Raw genomic sequence first — 21,622 nt, 5'->3', positions numbered from 1 at the left:
TGTGTGTTTAGGGAATGAGAAGAAAGCTGTGGCTATGGAATGGGGACTATGAGGACAAAGTAAAATGTAGCCAGCCAGGTAGGTGGGAACCCGATTATGCAGGACCTTGAATGCCAATGAAACTAATTTAGTTTTTCTTCTAGAAATAATGGAGACCTATTGCCCCGTAGGGTATCTAGGTAGAGCTGGAATTTACCAGGTTCACTGGCAGTCAGGATGAAAAATGGAACAGAAGGGGGTAAGGTTGGAGTCAGGGAAGAAGCTAGGAGACTGAAGCCTGGAGCTCCAAGCCTGAGGAGCAGAAGGTTGGGAGAAAGGCTGAAGGGTGTGGTCCAGAGACATCACTAGGGGTGCTCACCGACCCCCTCGTACAACACATGCGTACCCTGGCACCTCCCCTCTTTCTTGCTTCTGGATTCCATGACTTATACATCATGGAAGAATATGCCTCTTTTTACTGCCTCTTGTGACCCTTTAATAAAGTCTCCTGCAAGTAATGAACACACCACAGATCAGCCAGGGCTAGGATAGTCCTTGTTTGGGGGCCCTTTTCCCAGAAAGCAGCATCCAGAAACTTCCATTTTTTATCTCTCCTCACATAGAATTTTGGCAGATTCATGGATTATGGTGTCTAATCTTATTCTGTTGTGAACCGCATTTGGGAGGTTCACGCATGCATTTGCCTAGAGTCTTATCATCTTTACAACAGCTAATGCTGCTGGTGTTGATGGTGTGATTTGTAGGCAAGAGTCTGAAAAATACGGTACTAGGGTCAGAGAGTTCCGTGTTTGTGTCTTGGCTCTGCTGTTAATAGGCTGTGTGATTTGGGGTGAGTGCCACCCCTCCCATAGTTTCAATTTATCTCTGCAAAGTTGGAACACCAGGAATGTGCCCATTTTACAGAGTTGCTGTGGGGATGTCTGGAACCTGTAGAAACATGTATAATGCAAGATAAGAGCTTTGTCATGGGAGGAACTTCCTCTTTGGACTCAGACGGAGCTGGGCACAGACTTTTAACTCTGCCACGTTACAGGCTGGTGGCCGTCAGCAGAACGCTTCACCTTTCTTTTTCTTTTTTCAATTGAATTGTAGTTGATTTACAATATTATGTTAGTTTCAGGAGTACCACAAAATGATTCAGTTATATATATATGTATTTTCAGATTATTTTCCATTATAGATTAATACATGATAATGAATATAGCCCCCTACACACTGTAGTAAATCCTCGCCATTTATTTTATATGTTGTGGTGTGTTATCTGTTAATCTCATACTCCTGTTTCCCTACCCCCACTTTCCCCTTTGGTAACCATAAGTTTATTTTCCACATCTGTGAGTTTGTTTCTGTTTTATGAATAAGTTCATTTTTATTTTTATTTTTTTCTGGATTTCACGAGTGATACCATACGATATTTGTCTTTCTCTGCTCGACTTACTTCACTAGGTATGACAATCTCTAGGCCCATCCATGTTACTATAAATGGCATTATTTCATTCTTTTTAGGACTGAGTGGTATTCCATCATGTATATATACTGCAACTACTTTAGGCATTCATCTGCTGATGGACACTTAGGTTGCTTCCATGTCTTGGCTGTTGTAAATAATACTTGTCCTTTTTCAGTCACAGTTCACTTATTGGTAAAATGGAAATCGTATGTCTACTTTCAAAAATTATGAGGGTTATTGAAATAAAGGGTGCAAAGTTCCAAATATATACCTCTTTATCAAAACTAAACAACCATCATGTCATATGACAGTATAACCACTGAATTTACTTCTTTTTGGTTTTCTTTGCTTCTTATTTTCTTTTTAAATAAGCATGTGTATCATTCTCTCGATTACACATATGATGAATAATGATCTCAAAAGTAATGCACATTAAACTTAGTTTTAACCCAGTGATACCAATGTCTCTGGGATTTAACTGTCCCCCTTTCTCTCCAAGGGAGGACGCGATGCTGTCCACGTACTTTGAAACCATCAACGACCTGCTGTCCTCCTTCGGGCCTGTCCGTGACTGCTCTCGGAACAACGGGGGCTGCACGCGCAACTTCAAGTGCGTGGCTGACCGTCAGGTGGACTCCTCGGGGTGTGTGGTAAGTGCCCTTGCCCGTGAACGTGGTGCTGGCCCCGGTACCAAGGCTGCCAGCCAGAGGCCCTTCTGTGAGGGGGCAGCGGGTCAAGGTCGTAGCTCCTACCTTCGTGGCCTTCAGTACATCAGGCCTCCCTCCTTGATTTCCTCATCTCGACAGTGGGATCCCGATCACACGTACCTCCTGTAAGTGTCAGAAGAATGAAATGAGCTATTACAGCTTCAGTGCCCATTATTCAGTAGGTCCTTGAGAGTTCCTGGCCTCTGGCTCACCAACACCCCAGCTCTGCCCCTGCCCCACCCCACAGGTACAAAATCCACTAAACCACTGCAAGTTCTCAATTGGATTAAGAGTCTGAGGGCATAATCAGTGAACAGTGAGCATCTCTCAAGGAGTTCTGTTTATAAAACTCAGGAAAACCCCTCTGGATAGGATCATGTGTAAAGGCGCTCAGAATGGAAATGAGTTGGCACCTTTGCCCTCCGCAATATATCAACATGGTGATTTAGCCTTCGGAAGTTCACAGTCCGTTTGGGAGTGAGGTCGGGCCTGTCTTGTCTCTGGACAGTCAGTGGGGAACACGTCATCTGTTTGGAAGAGAAATAGTAGGTGAGATCTAAAGTGTGAGGAAAGCTTGCTGGAGACGGTGGTGCTGTAATGGGCTTCATAAGATGAGTCAGTGTACATTGGGAAGAGAGTGGGGCTGGGGGAAGCAAAGCCACGGAGGGGATAGTGTCCTTGTTTGCACGGAGCTTTAATATCGAATGTGCGGTAAGAACATGGAAGATATGTGAGCGTCATATGGATGATGCGTCATATGGATGATGCGTCTTATAGGAATGGTCAAGGGTGCTTGTTTAAAATGCTTGTTCCAGGTAAAATGTCCATGAGAAGGTGAAATGTTACACTAGAAGTTTTGATTCTATAGTGGGGATTCGGTCCATAGAGCCTGAATTTGTAACACTGTTATGAGTGTGTATGTGTGTGAGAGGTGGGGGTGTCTTACAAGCTCACTTGGAAACATTGCCCTACTTGCTAAATGCCTTGGCCTGGCCGCCCTCCAACCTCTCCACCACTTTACTTCCTTCTACACTAGAGCCTCTCCTGTTGGAGGAGACTCTTGAGAGTCCCTTGGACTGCAAGGAGATCCAACCAGTCCATCCTAAAGGAGATCAGTCCTGGGTGTTCATTGGAAGGACTGATGCTGAAGCTGAAACTACAATACTTTGGCCACCTGATGTGAAGAGTTGACTCATTGTAAAAGACCCTGATGCTGGGAAGGGATTGGGGGCAGGAGAAGAAGGGGACGACAGAGGATGAGATGGCTGGATGGCATCACTGACTCGATGGACATGAATTTGGGTGAACTCAGGGAGTTGGTGATGGACAGGGAGGCCTGGCGTGCTGTGATTCATGGGGTCACAAAGAGTCAGAGACGACTGAGCGACTGAACTGAACTGACACTAGAACCAATTGGAGATAATTAGTTGTTGTCCCTGAACACACTTACCTGTTTAATGCCTCAGAGACATTGCTCATGACGTTCTTTCACCTTCAGTGGCTTGCTCCCCTAACAATGTAGCAAACAAGTGGACTTCCTTTGAGATCCATCTCCTTTAGGAAGCCTTTCCCCTCTCCCCAATGGAGAAATAACCATGCTCTTGTGAGAACCATTACTGTTTTTGTGTATGTTTATCTGTTATACCACCTGTGATAATTTATAGTCCAGACTGGCTTTTTTCACGTGTGAAAGTGAAAGTGAAAATCGCTCAGTTGTGTCCGACTCTTTGTGACCCCATGGACTATATAGTCCATGGAATTCTCCAGGCCAGAATACTGGAGTGGGTAGCCTTTCCCTTCTCCAGGGGATCTTCCCAACCCGGGATCGAACCCAGGTCTCCCATGTTGCAGGCAGATACTTTACCAACTGAGCTATCCCAATAAGCTGAGGGAGAACCCAGGGAATCTGTTGATTCAGCTCAGCACCCCAGTAGTACCCATCTCAGAAGATAAGAAGAAAGAAAGAGGGCGGGAAGGGAGGAATGAGTCCATGGATGAAAATGCCTGCTCTGGACGAGGTTCTTTGAAAGAGACCAAGGGAATACACAGTCAGCTCTTAAAGCACCTACATAACCTCTAGGGAGATAGACGAGGGCCAGGAAACCAATACAAAGAAGCTTCTAGAGGATGAGATAGTGCAATAAAACTATTTCAGACTCAAAGATCAAGAGGTCTTCAGAAGCCAATGGGCAATGGAGATTTTACTGATGAGAATTTTTAGAATTCTAAGTGATAGAAACTCAATATAAACTGCTTTAGGCAAAAAGAGGCAATGTATTGACTGAAATGGAAGTCCACCCAATAGGACTGAGGGGCTCACACAGGGTCACTGGGATCCATCTCCTCTCAGCTCTGCCCTCAGGACCATGCCACACCTTCTCTGCACAGTGAGTCCTGCAGGACACCAGCGTCTCAGTCACTGGGTCATGTCCAACTCTTGTGACGCCATGGACCACAGCGCGCCAGGCCTGCCTTGAGCAAACTTGAGAGTTTGGTCAAGTTCCTGTCCACTGAGTCGGTGATGCTGCCCAACCATCTCATCCGCGGCTCTGCTTTTCTCCTTTCGCCATCAGTCTTTCCCGGAATCACGGCCTTTTCCAACGAATTGGATCTTCACATCCGGTGGTCAAAGGACTGGAGCTCAGGTTCAGCATCAGTCCTTTCGATGAACATTCAGGGTTCATCTCCTTTAGGACTGACTGGTTTGATCTCCTTGCAGTCCAAGGGGCTGTCAAGAATCTTCTCCAGCACCACAGTCCCTCCAACTAAAGTCACAGAATTCCATCTGATTGGGTCAGCTTGTTTTTCATGCCCAGTCACTGTGTTTGGAAGGACTAGACTCATCCCGGAACCTGGGATGTGCGTCAGAGGCGGCTGCATCTAAACACTGTGGTAGTGAGCCGGGGGAAGGCATAGGCTCTCAAGGAAGAGTAGGGAGCTAGCAACAGGAAGAGGGCTTGGAGAAGCTGGGTGGCTGTGCATAAGCGCTGTCCGCATCAGAGTATTCGCAAAGTAGCCTGCCATGCTGCATGTTGGGAAACTGAAGCCCCGAGAGAGAGAGGAGGGTTTGCCCAAGTCTTAGAGCTGGTCATGAACTCCTTATTGAAGTCAGATCATGAACTCCTTATCCCCAAATTCAGACTTAAGTTGAAGAAAGTGGGGAAAACCACTATACCATTCAGGTATGACCTAAATCAAATCCCTTACGATTATACAGTGGAAGTCAGAAATAGATTTAAGGGACTAGATCTGATAGACAGAGTGCCTGATGACCTATGGATGGAGATTCGTGACACTGTACAGGAGACAGGGATCAAGGCCATCCCCAAGAAAAAGAAATGCAAAAAAGCAAAATGGGTGTCTGAGGAAGTCTTACAAATAGATGTGAGAAGAACAGAAGTGAAAAGCAAAGGAAGAAAGGAAAGATATTCCCATTTGAATGCAGAGTTCCAAAGAATAGCAAGGAGAGATAAGAAAGCCTTCCTCTGTACATCTGTGTCTCTTTTTCTGTTTTGCATATAGGGTTATCATTACCATCTTTCTAAATTCCATATATATGTGTTAGTATGCTGTAATGTTCTTTATCTTTCTGGCTTTGGACTCTGTGGGAGAAGGTGAGGGTGGGATGTTTCGAGAGAACAGTATCAAAACATGTATATAATCTATGGTGAAACAGATCACAGCCCAGGTTGGATGCATGAGACAAGTGCTCGGGCCTGGTGCACTGGGAAGACCCAGAGGGATGGGATGGAGAGGGAGGTGGGAGGGGGGATCGGGATGGGGAATACATGTAACTCCGTGGCTGATTCATGTCAATGTATGACAAAACCCACTACAATAATGTAAAGTAATTAGCCTCCAACTAATAAAAATAAATGAAAAAAAGAAAGAAAGAACGCCTTCCTCAGTGTTCAATGCAAAGAAATAGAGGAAAACAATAGGATGGGAAAGACTAGAGATCTCTTCAAGAAAATTAGAGATACCAAGGGAACATTCTATGCAAAGATGGGCTCAATAAAGGAGAGAAATGGTATGGACCTAACAGAAGCAGAAGACATTAAGAAGAGGTGGCAAGAATACACAGAAGAACTGTACAAAAAAGATCTTCATGACCCAGATAATCACAATGGTGTGATCACTCGCCTAGAGCCAGACATCCTGGAATGTGAAGTCAAGTGGGCCATCACTACGAACAAAGCTAGTGGAGGTGATGGAATTCCAGTTGAGCTACTTCAAATCCTGAAAGATGATGCTGTGAAAGTGCTGCACTCAATATGCCAGCAAATTTGGAAAACTCAGCAATGGCCACAGGACTGGAAAAGGTCAGTTTTCATTCCAATCCCTAAGAAAGGCAATGCCAAAGAATGCTCAAACTACCACACAGTTGTACTCATCTCACACACTAATAAAGTAATGCTCAAAATTCTCCAAGTCAGGCTTCAGCAATACATGAATGGTGACCTTCCAGATATTCAACTGATTTTCAAAAAGGCAGAGGAACCAGAGATCAAATTGCCAACATCAACTGGATCATCAAAAAAGCAAGCGAGTTCCAGAAAAACATCTGTTTCTGCTTTATTGACTATGCCAAAGCCTTTGACTGTGTGGATCACAGTAAACTGTGGAAAATTCTGAGAGACAAGGAAGTACCAGACCACCTGACCTGCCTCTTGAGAAGTCTGTATGCAGGTCAGGAAGCAACAGTTAGAACTGGACATGGAACAAATAAGACTGGTTCCAAATAGGAAAAGCAGTACATCATGGCTGTATATTATCACCCTGCTTATTTAACTTACATGCAGAGTACATCATGAGAAATGCTGGGCTGGAGGAAGCACAAGCTGGTATCAAGATTGCCAGGAGAAATATCAGTAACCTCAGATATGCAGATGACACCACCCTTATGGCAGAAAGTGAAGAAGAACTAAAGAGCCTCTTGATGAAAGTGAAAGAGGAGAGTGAAAAAGTTCGCTTAATGCTTAACATTCAGAAAATTAAGATCATGGCATCTGGTCCCATCACTTCATGGCAAATAGATGGGGAAACAGTGGAAACAGTGTCAGACTTTATTTTGGGGGGCTCCAAAATCACTGCAGATGGGGATTGCAGCCATGACATTAAAAGACGCTTACTCCTTGGAAGGAAAGTTATGACCAACCTAGACAGCATATTAAAAAGCAGAGACATTACTTTGCCAACAGTGGTCCATCTAATCAAAGCTATTGTTTTTCCAGTAGTCTTGTATGGATGTGAGAGTTGGACTGTAAAGAAAGCTGAGTGATGAAGAATTTATGCTTTTGAACTGTGGTGTTGGAGAAGACTCTTGAGAGTCCCTTGGACTGCAAGGAGATCCAACCAGTCCATCCTAAAGGAGATCAGTCCTGGGTGTTCATTGGAAGGACTGATGCTGAAGCTGAAACTCCAATACTTTGGCCACCTGATGCAAAGAACTGACTCATTGGAAAAGACCCTGATGCTGGGGAAGATTGAGGGCAGGAGGAGAAGGGGACGACAGAGGATGAGATGGTTGGATGGCATCACCGACTCAGTGGACATGAGTTTAGGTAAACTCCTAGAGTAGGTGATGGACAGGGAGGCCTGGCGTGCTGCGGTCCATGGGGTCGCTAATAGTCAGACACGACTGAGCAACTGAACTAGAGCTGGTCAGTGGATTAAAAAAAATTCAAAAACATGTTCTAAATGATCCATGTTGTCTCCAAAACGTGAGTCTGATCTTTCTGAAAGGACTAAGTTGTCTCTTTCTCCTTTTTTTCATCAGTTCTCTTTCCTTAAATAATTTAGCTCCTTCTTAAGGATAGACATCACATCCCTAAAGAATGAAACCTCATAAATGCAGAGATATGTGTGTGTGTGTGTGTGTGTGTGTGTGCGCGCGCGTGTGTGTATATCTGCATGTGCAAGCAGGAATTGTCTCTTTTCCCCTCTCATTAATGTAAACCAGAAAAATAAGAGGAGACTGAGAAAGTACGGCCATTCCTTGGAGCTTAAGAGAAAATTCAATAGTCTGATGAGGTTGTCAGTGACCTTCCTCTATAGATTAAGGACCTAATGTTAAAGCTGCAACTTCAGAGCTTGACGGATAGAAGGCAAGCTCTTCTCTATGACTTCAGAACACACAGGGAAATACCCACTTTTACACTGAAATTAAAAATCTCTTTTCTCTGTAGACTTTCCATAATGCTGGGAAAGGTAATTTTTTTTTTATTGTAGCCCATCTTCTAAGAAACTTATTCTGGCAAAAACGGATAATATCTTATATTTTTAGAACACTTTAGAGGTCTCAAGGCATGTCTACATCCGATGATTCATTCATCTTCACCGCAGACCTGGTGGGTAGGTTCGCTCACCTGTGTGGGAAGCAACGTGACTTTCCACGGTTTCACCGCAAGGTGGCAGGATAGAGGCCCAAACCCTGGGCTGCTTCCCTGTGGCTGAGAGGAGACGGCAGCAAAGGACCTCGGAAAGGAGACTGGTCTGGGTGAAGTGGGTTGAGCCCTGACTTGGTCATTGTCAAGCTTTTGAATCTGTGTTGACCTGGTTAGCTTTCAGCTGTTAGGTTTTTCAAAGGGAACAATAGCTCTTGAACTCATCGGTTTTCTGAAAAATCAAAAAAATGTAACTGGACATGATCCGAGGTTTACAGAGTACCATTTCTGTGTGAGATGAGGAAGCCACCATTACTGATGTATTAAGCATCTTCTCCAGCACCACGATTCAAAAACATCAATTCTTCGGCGCTCAGCCTTCTTTAGGGTCCAACTCTCACATCTGTACATGACTACTGGAAAAACCATAGCTTTGACAATACAGTCCACAGGAGCACGGTGTATTTAATTTTCTATAATGTTTCTACGACTGGATTTTAATTATTTGCTACTCCGTCCAATGACAGTGGAAACTTGGTCAGTTTAGGTGTTCTGTGTCTCACCTGTTCTGAACATCTCAGTTCAAGGAGGCTGATGCACTTCCAAGGCACAGGTGTAAAGGGATGCTTGATGCTGGACTAACTCCATTCTAGTACCTGCCGTCCCATCTGGCCCTTCATCACTCTTCTTTCTTTCTAACCTACATCAGGACTTCCCTGTTCCACCCAGTTTACAGGTGTGTGGCCCGTCCTGGTATCTGCTGCCATGTTCTGTTCATCTCCACCACTCGGCATTTGAGGCCAGTTGGTTCCAACCATCGGAGACATTCCACAGCCTACTGAGGGCATGAGGAATGTCCAGTCATTCTTCTACCCACCCCTGCGGACCTCAGAGTCTGAAGCTGGCTGAAGCTGTCTTGATCCAGACAGACCATGAAGGCCTTTGTAGATGGCAAATTTCATGCCAGGAAGAGCACGCAACCACATTTGCCATCCACCAGACACTGGCAAGTGAGACACGGATGCCTTTGCCTTGATATCTCTCAGACCCACCTGATTTTCTACAGCCCACATCCTCTCCACCCACTCATGTCATCAGCGTGGCAGGAACAGAGCCCAGGATCCCTTTGACAAGGTCATCTTGTTTAATACCCAACATTCCTCTTTTTGTTGTTGTTCAGTTACTGAGTCACATCCTGTTCTTTGTGACCCCATGGATTGCAGCACGCCAGGCTTCCTTGTCCTTCACTATCTTTCGAAGTTTGCTCAAACTCATGTCCACTGAGTTGATGATTCCATCCAACCACCGCATCCTCTTTTGCGCCTTTTTCCTCCTGCCCTCAGTCTTTCCCATGGGTCTTTTCCAATGAGTCGACTCTTTGCATCAGGTGACCAAAGTATTGGAGCTTCAGCTTCAGCATCAGTTCTTCCCATGAATAGTCATGATTGATTTCCTTTAGGGTTGACTGGTTTGATCTCCTTGCAGTCCAAAGGACTCTCAAGAGTCTTCTCTAGCACCAAAAGCATCAATTTTTTGGCAGTCAGTCTTCTTTATAGTTCAACTCTCACATCCATACATGACTACTGGAAAAATCATAGCTTTATCTATATGGACCTTTGTCAGCAAAGTGATGTCTTTACTTTTTTAATATGCTGTCTACATTCCTCTCATCTCCCAGTTCAAATAGTCTTTATGGCTGGAAGGGAGGCCACTTCTATATCAGATTATAGGTTCTTCTGCTTATTATATATATAGATAGATATAAAATAAGCAGAAGAATTAGACCTCAATTTCTGAAGTACATATTAGAAAAAAAAATGCCTTCTCTTGCTTGGCATTCTGGTTCTGCCGTGCTCATCTTCTCCTGGGATAATGTAGTCCTTAGATGTGCAACTACCAAATTGGGGAGGGTCACAGAATGTTGGGGGGCTTCCCTTATAGCTCAGTAAGTAAAGAATCCACTGCAATGCAGGAGACCCCAGTTCAATTCCTGGGTCAGAAAGATCCGCTAGAGAAGGGAAAGGCTACCCACTCCAGTATTCTGGCCTGGAGAATTCCATGAACTATATAGTCTGTGGGGTCACAAAGAATTGGACACAACTGAGCTGCTTTCACTTTCACTTTCATAGGATGTGTCGAAGGCAGAAGGATGCCTACTTTCTACTACCTAGGGCCTGTGAATATGTTATCTTATATGACATTGGAGAATTGCATTCACTTATGTGTTTAGTTGCTAATAAGCTGAATTTTGAAGAGAGGGACTAACTCTGGGGTTATCAGGATGAGCCCAATATAATCAATGCCCTTAAATGTGGAGGAAGAAGGCAGCAGAGAGATGCAGCGTGACTGGCTTTGAAGATGTAGGAAGAGATTTGTTGTTATTCAGTCGCTCAGTCATGTCCGACTCTGGCCCCATGGACCGCAGCATGCCAGGTTCCCCTGCCCTTCACTGGCTCCCAGAGTTTGCTCAGATTCATGTCCGCTGAGTCAGAGGAAGGGGTTAGAAGTTAAAGAAAGTCTCTGGAAGTTGGATGAGGCAAGGAAATGGACTCCCTCTTGCCTGCCACATAATCTAGAAAAGGAATGTAGCCTTGTTGAGACCTTGAATTTAACCCAGTGAGACTTTCTGTACTTCTGGCCTGTAGAACTGCAAGATAACAAATTGGTGTTTTATAAACTGCCAAGTCATGGTAATTTGTTGTACCATCAATAGAACACTAATGCAGGTGAATAATAATATGGGAAGGAAGGTTGATCCCAGAGATGATATATAAAAAATTATCCTGTTATTTTGAGTTTCAATTATTTCCAGGGAGGCCCTCACCTCTTGACCAGGGATGGAGAAGGTAGCAATGAATGAAGCATCAAAAGAGGGAGGGAGAGAATACTGTGTTCTTGAGTGTGCTAAAGAGTGCAAAAAAAAAAAAAAATGTTATCTATTAGAAGTGGTCTAAATGTGACAAACAGAATGATGTCAGCAAGACACAGTTTGAAAAGTAAGCAATGGTTCCATTTATTCTGTGTGGCAGCATAAACGTTGCAAAATTTTAATCAAGATAGAGGGCAAAACCAGAGAAACTGTAAGCACTTAATCATGATATCCTGCAGAGGACGTGCCCACCATCTCTGAATAGCTGCTGCCCCCTGAAGCATTTCACGCCTGCTGTTCCCTTGTATTATCCTGGTTTTCTCAGCTCCAGAAGGGAACTTATATTGGACTCAACCCTAGACAATCCAGTGATCAAAATGTATCCTCCTCAGCCCCTTTATAAATGTCAGTCTATAGCTCTTCTTCATTGTTACAATTTTCTGCTATTGTGTAACTATCTTAATGTGCAGCAATTTGGATGGAGCTAGAGTTTGTCATACTGATTGAGGTAGGTCAGACAAAGACAGATAAATATCATATGGTATCATTTCTATATGGGATATAAAAAAATGATACAAATGAACTTATTTACAAAACAGGAACAGACTCACAGACTTAGAAAACAAGCTTTTGGTTACATAGGGAAAAGGTGTGGGGGAAGGCTAAATTAGGAGTTTGGGCTTAATGTATATACACCACTATATATAAAATAGATAACAAGGACCTACTGTATAGCACAGAGATCTCTACTCAATATTCTGTTATATACACACACACACACACACACACACACATATATATATATATATATCCCAGATGGCATAGTAAAGCAAAGTTTATATATATATATATATATATATATATACACACACACACACTCTATATATATACACTCACTTTGCTATACATATAACTTTGTTGTACACCTGAAAATAACACATTATAAGTCAACTATAATATAAAATAAAAAAATTTTAAAAGAAAGTTCTATTGAATAATGGTTATTTAGAATATAGTCTATAGTTCATTTTTAATGTATGCCTTTATGAAGATCATATTTGATTGTTGGAGCATGTTAACAATTTGAAACATTTGTTACAATAAAAAGAAAGAATGAGTTAAAAAACAACCACCACAACTCTGGCTTGAAATAACCAGTCTGTTTTGCTCCCAGTGTTGTGGGTCAGGAACGGGGAAGGACTTGGCCGAGTGATGTGTCTCTGACCTACAGCACGTGGCTGGGATGTGGGGCTGGAGAATGAGTGTCCCAGAGGCTCTCTGCACCTCCCCGGTGCTGGGGCTGGTTCATCCTGGTTCTGTTAGACCTCAGCTGGGTCTTTCTCCAGAGTGCTTGCCCTATTGGTGTCTCTGTTTGGCTTGGACTTCTCATGCCATGGAGGCTGGATTTGCAAAGTTTGTGGTTATTGTTGTTCAGTTGCTAAGTCATGTCTGACTCTTTGTAACCCACTAGACTGCAGCACACCAGGCATCTCTGTCCTTCACTTTCCCCCAGAAGTTGCTCAGACACATGTCCATTGAGTCGGTGATGCTATCCAACCATCTCATCCTCTGCCGCCTCCTTCTCCTTTTTGCCTTCAATCTTGCCCAGCATCAGGATCTTTTCCAGTGAGTTGGCTCTTTGCATCAGGTAGCCCAAAGGTTGGAGCTCCAGCATCCATCTTTCCAATGAATATTCAAGGTTGGTTTTCTTTAGGATGGACCGGTTTGATCTCCTTGCAATCCAAGGGACTCTCAAGAGTCTTCTCCAGCACCACAGGTTGCAAAGGAAACACCTCAAGATAAGTGCCCTAAGAGCTTATGCAGAAGCTGTGGGTCTTCTTAACACCTAAGCTTAGAAGTCCCAGAACATCATTTCTACCACAATCTACTGGTCAAACAGGTCACTGATTTCAGCCCAGATTCAAGAGGCAGGAGCTAGACTGTACTTGTTCATGAGATGAGTTGCCAAGAATGTGTGGCCATCTTCAATCTACGCATGTTCCTGCAGCTTAGAGCCACTGACCAGGAAGGGTCAACCTGGAGATCTTGTGACCAAGCCAGAACCTCTCCCACCACACGAACAGAAAAACAAAGGTCTTAGAAGGATGTGGGAATCGCTCAAGCTCATGTAGGGAAGCAGTGATAAGAATCAAGATTGGATCACAGACCCCTTCCATGTAATTGTAGGTTCCTACACTGGAAGTCTTTTAGCATCATCTTTGCCACAGTAGCAATCCAAATATTGACTTTAGCAACAGTGTATCCAGTCCTGTGAATGTAACAGAATACAGGGAGAAGAGCCCCAGCTTCTTTCCTCATGTGGTTCAGAAGACAAGATGGGTTTCAGCAGGGCTTGCAGTGTGACCTTCAACAGGTCATTTTGTATCTCTACACAAGAATATCCATGGCAGAGGGTGGGTGGGGCGAGCTGAAATGAGTCCCAGAGAGAAGAGAGGAGATGTGGGAGAGAACTCACACTCATTGAGTACCTACTGTGTTCCATTTCACTTATGCTCATGGCAGTTAAATGCTTATAACCACCCCTAGATGGGTATGATTATATCCATTTTACAAACGAGAAAAGCTAGTACATAAGAGCAGCCATCCTCACAGTGACTGTGTGCCAGACATGACTCTAAGTGCTTTGCTTATTTTAACCAATTTAATTCTCACAGTCATCCCATGAGCTAGGTTTTATGATTATCTCCACTTTACACATGAGAAAAATGAAACTGTCTAGCAGGGAAGAGGAGTATATAGAAAAGCACAAAGAAGGATACGGGGGAAAAAAAGGCCATGCTAGATGTTTTCACAGAAATTTAGGACTGAAAGAGGGGCAGGGGTTTGTATATTTGCCAGACCCTGTGGAGGGATGGCATGTTTTTAGGAGGTGAATCTAATGTCAGGAACTGCCTCTGAATTCCAGACCCATCTCACTCTGCCACACCTCCCTACAAGTCACAGGCCACATCCCCACCTCCTCTTCTCCTTTTTTTTTTTTCTCCACTTTGACCTAAAAAGCCATCTGGCCTCCCAGATATTTGGAAGGACGAGAGGACCCCTGATTGTCCTGAGATGCTGAGAGGCAACAACACAACCAAAAAAGCTGCCTTTTAAAAAGCTGAGATAGGTAGAGATACAAATTTTCATGTATTATCAGTCAGGCCCCTCTTTGGCACCACTCAGAGGGAGGTGGAAACTGGCATCTGGTTCAGCTGGGGAGAGAGGCTGCTTATCTCCATTCCTGGTGCCATCCTCTTTCAGCGGCTCAGCTGGACTGTCATTTAAGGAACCAGAACTCAAGAAGAGCGAGGAGGACTCGTGAGGGGGATCAGAAGCGTGAGAGATCACTTGGAGCACAGCCCAGGCCCTGCTGACCGGGAGGCCAAGCCCTGAGTACCTCCTGGCCTCCTGGCCTCCTGGACAGGTGGAGCAGGGCTGAGCCTCAGGGGGGTCTGGGGCCTGGGAACTGGGTCTTCACCCCCAGAAAGGGACTCTGCATCCCTACAGGTCAGCCACAGGGGTTGTGATGGATTCATGGTACCAACAGGATAGGTTTCTTTCTTTTTATTTATTTATTTATTTATTTTTTTACTAAATCATAGTTCGTTTACAATATTGTCTTAGTTGCAGGTATACAACATGATGATTCAGATATGCATGTGTGTGGGGCGGGGGGTAAAGTATGCACCTCCAAGGTGGGAGACCTGGGTTCGATCCCTGGGTTGGGAAGATCCCCTGGAGAAGGGAAAGGCTACCCATTCCAGTATTCTGGCCTAGAGAATTCCATAGACTGTATAGTTCATGGGATCGCAAAGAGTCTGACACGACTGAGTGACTTTCACTTCACTTCACTTCCTATGTGTATATAGACACCACAGAAGCCTATATATTTACATACTTACATATTATATATATGTGTGTGTGTTTGCTCAGTCCCTCAGGCATGTCTAACTTCTGTAACCCCATAAACTGAAACCCGCCAGGCTCCTCTGTCCATGGGATTTCCCAGGCAAGAATACTGGAGTGGGCTGCCATTTCCTTCTCTAGGGGATCTTCCCAACCTGGGGATGGAACCTATGTCTCCTGCATCCCCTGTATTGACAGACTGATTCTTTACCACTGTGCCAACTAGGAAGCCTATATTCAAATTATTTTCCATTATAGATTATTATATAGTATTGAATACAGTTCCTTGCTACACATATTATTTTAATTAAAATTTCTTACGAAGCTGAGTTGTCTGGTTGTTAACACTCAACATTTGCTCTGTGATGTAGGGACAGTGATTCTTCCCACGACTTGGGGATGAAGAAGTTGTATCTCTTTCCAAGCAGGATAGTTTTGCCAGAATCCAAAATAGGAAAAATGATGCTTGTCACATTTTTCTTACTAAAAATCTTCATAAACATGTAGTTAAGAGGCAAAGCATCTTTTTGGAGATTCTTTCAGAGATGCTTTGTCTGGGAAATAGGGTCTAAAGGGCAAAGCATCTCTTATATGATATCCTCATCAAAGCACTTTCAAACAGGTCCACAGACAGATTTTTCTACGTGCACCACCATCAGTAATACTAGTGCTTACAACATTGATAGAGAAACCAGTGCTGTCGATAATAGCATCCCTGATGGAGCTACATGTGGGGAATATGTGATGCGGATTACGGGCCAGGTCCTGGGATGAGTGATTAAGATGCATCATCATGGTGAATCCTCCCCGCTGCCTGGTGTGGTGAGCACAGTTACTACACTCGTCTTATCTGGTGGTTGTGTACAGATGTGAGAGGGCTGAGTGATGTGTTTGAGTTGTGGTACTGAAGAAGACTCTTGAGAGTCCCTTGGACTGCAGGGAAATTGGGCTGATCAATCCTAAGGAAATCAACTCTCAATATTCATTGGAAGGACTGATAGTGAAGTTGAAGCTCCAATACTTGGGCCACCTGATGCCAAGAGCCCACTCATTGGAAGGGACTTTAATGCTGGGAGAGACTGAAAGCGAAAAAGGAAAAGGGGGCGACGGGATAAGATGGCTGGATATCATCACCAACTCAATGGACATGAGTTTGAGTGGATTCCCGGGTGGTGGAGGACCAGGGAGCCCAGCGTACTGGGGAGAGTCGGACACGATTTAGTGACTAAACAATGATAACAACTTTTCCATGAGAGAAGGGATTCCGAAAGCAGGGGAAGTGCGACCAAGTCCAACCGTCCAGGCGAAAGCAGAGCAGAAGCTCCGCCCAGGTCTATCTGAATCCAGAGCCACCTCTTAGGTCATCAGATGACAGTTTCCGGAGGCTGAGGAGAGTTCCCCAGGGATCAAGCAAATGTCCCCATGTCAGGGAGCATACCAGCAGGACACTTCCTTCCCCTCACCTTCCTCAAGTGTCCCGAATTCCCTTCCTCATCTGTATCTGGGAGGTCTGGAAGAAGAGAAAGGGAATGAGTATTGGAAGGCAGGGGATGGGGGTCAGAGAAGGAGACTTCCAAAGAGGAAAATTGGAACTGTGCCTCTTGGCTCAATGACTGCACACCAGGCTCAAACTTTGCCGGGGGCGGGGAGGTGGGGGGCCGGTGAAAGGAGGGGCATCCTCTCTCAGCTGGGAGCTGTGCTTCTGAATCTTCTGTGAATTTCAAGTAAAGCTCCCCACCCCCATTCTATTAATAGGTATGGGGGTGAGCAGGATGCAGGATGGGGTTTTCAAGATTATAATGTGTGGCATTCTCATAAAGCCTGTACACCCTTTTATGACATTAAACATTTTATTTCTCCCATGGCATTTGAAGCCATCTCTATTTTTCCCCCTTATTTTATTTATTTGGGATCTAGATTTGCTAGGTCTGATGGTATTTCTGGTAAGCTGGTTTTATTGTGTAGAAGTCATTATCTCTTAAAGTCAGGGGACAGCCCTCGCCCTTCCAAAGTGATGGGTTTTACCCTTTGATTTCCTGGAAGGATGGTGTTGGGGGAAAGGAGCTCTAAACTGGAGACAGGGAATAGAAGCTGAAATTCTGGTTCTGCCACCTGTGAAGTTCAAGTGTGGAATAAAGCCTTCCAGGGCAGATGCTGGTCATCTGTGTGAACCTCATGCTGGAACCAGAGAGGGAGTTTGGGACCAGCCTGGAGAGGGGTCAGAATTGCTAACGGCCCTTTCCTTTCCTGAAATCTCATGATATACGTTCCCAGAGGGCAGTGATTCTACGGTTGGAAGATTCCGAGGGCAGGAAAGGGCAGTGTGAGTGGAGGGCAGGGCTTAACTCATTGGCTGATGGGGAAACAGATATACAGGGGAGGGGCTCTTCCTCCCTTTCTTTCCCTTTTGTGAGCGTCTGGACACATGGTTGGCATTTTAATTTCATGAACACAAACACCTTTTCACCATAGGAAGAGACCACACAAGAGAATGCATTTATTTCCTCTTACAATCGCCTCTTCCTTCAGGAGGTCACAATTTCTGGTGTCAGAAAAACCCAATATCGTGTACTAGCCAGGTGACCTTGGGACGGATTACTTAAGGCCTCTGAGTCTTGGATTCCTGTTGAGTAAAATGGGGCTAATAATACCTGGCAAAGCTGATATTAGGACTGACTGAGATAATGCATACACAATGGGCTGGCTCCGGGCCCTATGTAGGCAGGAAGCATCGTTGCTATTATTATTATTATTATCTGATATTTTGTGAAGAGATGATGAGGATGGTGGTGGTGGTAGTGATGAGAGCTTCAGGTACCAGAGTGTTCGCTGCATTCTGCAGCCTCTGACGTGGTCTCCTTGTTGTTCGTTTTCATGTAGGTAGAAAAACTGAGGCAGGGAGAACTTAAATAATTCGCTCATGTCCACAGAGCTCTGAGATTCTAGAACAGAGGATTTTAAACAAGCATCTCCAATCCAGAACCCTTATCCTTAACCAGGACGAATTCTTCATAAACATCATTTGTAGGGGTTGCCTGATTTCTATGAAAGGGAATATTGCATCCTATTTGTCTTCTTGTTGGATATTTTGAGTGTTCCCCCCTTATTACAAACAACATGCTCTGCACATCTTTGGATAAATGGCTCCTTCTGTGTTTCATTTCTTCAGAACACATTTCCCAAAGTCTGTAGTGAAGTGAAAGTCGCTCAGTTGTGTCCTACTCTTTATGACTCCGTGGGCTATACAGTCCATGGAATTCTCCAGACCAGAATACCGGAGTGAGTAGCCTTTCCCTTCTTCAGGGCATCTTCCCAACCCAGGGATTGAACCCAGGTCTCCCAATTGCAGGTGGATCCTTTACCAGCTGAGCCACAAGGAAGCCCAAAGTCTGTAGGGACAGTTTCAAATTGCATTCTTGCTCTGTGATTTGGGCTAAGGGGTGGGATGGATTAAAATGAAAAAGGGCAACTGTCTCTGGTTTGCTAAACCCTGACTGTTTTAGGGTGCCAGTTGTGGACCAGCACAAGGGTGTTGGATACAAAGTGTCCTTGAAGAAGGGAGTAATAGAATAAAAGTAATAGTTGAGAGCATAGAGCCGGTGCACAAGTACATGTAGAAGAGAGTCTCAAAGCAGAGGAACCGTGCAGAGATGGGTAGATAAGGGGGTAGCAGGGCTGCCGTCTCGTAGAGGACATGAGGGAGTCAAACACAGTGGCTGCAAACTTCTCAGTGGCCGTGCTGAGTCCCTGTGAGGAAGGGATCCACAGCTGTGGGAATGCCGATAATCGGACAGTTTCTTCCTTAGTCTGAAATGGAAACCTGGAATAATTGTGTTTGTCTTAATTATAGTAGTCAAATTCTTGCATTTAAAAGGTATTTTCCCCCATCCAGTCTTCAATCTTCTACTACTTTTTTTTCCCCAGTTTTCTTTTAAGTAGCTCATGCTCATTATAAAATAAAATAAAACCAATTCAAACATTGCTGAAATGTACAAAGAAAAAAAAAGGTCCTCTTTATCACTTTAGAGATAACTGCACCATACTTTGGGCTATATATATCTTCATATACATTTTCTCCCTCTGCATATGAAAATATAAATAAGAATTTATATATGCAAGTTTTAAATTGGAAGCATAAAAGGATACAATTGTGTCTTTGGGGGGTAACTTTATATGTCAGAGTTACATGTCTTTACATATGCTTTTCAAAGAGCATTTCCGTGTTTTTTCTTCTCCAGTTGGCTCCCTAACTTGATCTTAACCATATGTAAGCCCTTTCCCTTATGTCAAAAATTAAGATGAACAAATTGAGGCCAAAAAGTGGAAGAGCTATGCCTGGCTTGAACCCAGGTATCCTAAATTCTAGTCCAGGACTCTCTCTTCCACACGTGTAGTACCCTTCTTTTATTTTCTACCATCGTTATTTAAAACTATTTCTTTTATCTATTTGACTGTTCCAGGTGTTAGTTGCATCCAGCATGCAGGCTGTTGGTTGTGGCATTTGGGATCTAGCTCCCTGACCAGGGATTAAACCCAGTTTTCTGACTAGGAATTGAACCACTGGGAGTCTTAACCACTGAACCTCCAAGGAAGTCCCATTTTATCATCATTCTTTTATCTTTTTTCATGAATCTTGGGATAAATATATGAGAAATGATATCATCATTATTATTGTTAATTTGGAAAGCTTTCTTTTTTTCTCACATTCTCCAGCTCCTTCCTGAATCCTGCCTAGTAAGTCTTCTGCCACCAGTCCAGATATTCTCAGAGACTGCAGACAGTGTCCAGGGATGGCAGACAGTTCAGAACACAGGAAAAAGGATACCGGGGTTCCTGCCACCAGTCACGATCGTGAAAGTTCTAGCCTTGAGGCAGCCAATGAGAAAGGTTTCATAAAACCATCTTTAGCCTTTCTCCTCGCTGAGAAAACAGCACCTGGGTAGAGTTATATACATTTCTTGGGAAGTGGGCTAGTTAATCAGAATTCCAGAGGAAATTCTGAATTCCAGAATTCAGAGGAAAGAGCAGACCTGGCCATGATCCTAACTTGGGTTCAGACCACATCCATTTCACTGGGAAGCTGGGCGACTTTGGGCAAACTGTCAAATGTGTCTGAGCTTTTGTTATCTTGTCTGTCCATAAGCTGAGAATGGTCTCTGTGCCTTACACTGTTTTTGGCTGAGCCCTGTGTAAATATCCAGGTACCAGCTGGATCCAGTTATGTAACCTCACTTCCCAGGGCCAGAACTAGTTGGACAGAGAGAAGCCTGGTTAGCTAGGAAACCTGGATTCCTGGATTTCATTGAGTCAAGATTTTTTTTTTTTTCCTCCATCATTGCAAGGAAAGGTGATTTCAGTAGCCTACTGTCGTGGAGATGATATAGACCTAGGTAGTAACATAACCCTCTGTCTCAATATTTTTCTGCTTCTTGTATGTTCTTAGCTAAACCCTTTATGCTTTCTTTAAACTCAGACTTGAACTTGATTCTCTCTGGTGCTCCTTCCTTCCCCTGTAAAGCTGAGCATGATCCCTCGAGGGAACATCCTGAAGGTCAGCCTACAGGGCTACAACAACCATTGGGACTTAATAGCCCTCCCCACCATCCCTTGAAGAGTTGTTCTTTGTGCACAGTAAACCTTAGAGAGAAGACAGGGTTCTCTCCATTTGGTGGGATTTCAAGCAGAAGTGTTGTAACAAACCTCTATGATATTGTTGCTGCCTCGTTTAAATAACAGGGCATCACAATTAAAAGCTTATTTGTTTCAATTATAAAATTACTATATGCACATAAAAGAATGCTTAGAAAAAAAAAAAAGAATGCTTAGAATACAGAAGGAGGAAAATGAAGAAAAATATCACCCACAGTTATACCACGTTCAAAAATCACCATTAACATTTCAATAGTTCCTTTTAATAGCTTTTCTACATGGTATATATTTAGCAACTTTATTGTGAAATAGACATATGGAAAAATGTGTAAAACATTACATCCAGTTTCATCAGTAGTTAAGCAATACCCATCTACCCATCACCCATGTCAAGGATTCGAATATTGCCTGCATTCCCCAAGCCCTCCCCTAACACACTCACCATTTCTCCATTTGCCGTCTTAGCCATCCTTCATTTCTAAAAGTAGCCATGACTCTGACCTTTATGCTAATCAAGCCCTTTATCTTTTTTCTTTTTTTAAATAGTTTTCATACCTATGTAGACTTAACTGATTTATTTTTATTTTTTTGTTTGGTGGTGATGGATTACCTAACATCCAACACATGTCATTAAGCTAGGTAAAACTGATAA

General features: G+C 43.8%; 1 protein-coding gene across 4 annotated transcripts in view; it reads left to right on the top strand.

The window, feature by feature from the left end:
* ASTN2 (astrotactin 2) overlaps positions 1-21,622 on the top strand; it is a 989,097-nt gene that overhangs the window by 582,874 nt on the left and 384,601 nt on the right. For all 4 annotated transcript variants that reach the window (XM_043453335.1, XM_043453336.1, XM_043453334.1 and 1 more), the window contains one exon: positions 1,950-2,100. In XM_043453335.1, the coding sequence (XP_043309270.1) occupies positions 1,950-2,100 (151 nt within the window). The remainder of the gene's footprint in view (positions 1-1,949; positions 2,101-21,622) is intronic.

The sequence above is a fragment of the Cervus canadensis genome, chromosome 30 (genome assembly GCF_019320065.1).
Source record: "Cervus canadensis isolate Bull #8, Minnesota chromosome 30, ASM1932006v1, whole genome shotgun sequence".
NCBI classification, from domain to species: Eukaryota; Metazoa; Chordata; class Mammalia; order Artiodactyla; family Cervidae; genus Cervus; species Cervus canadensis.
The sequence above is the reverse complement of the archived record's forward strand: the minus strand, read 5'-3'. Positions and strand labels throughout refer to the sequence as shown.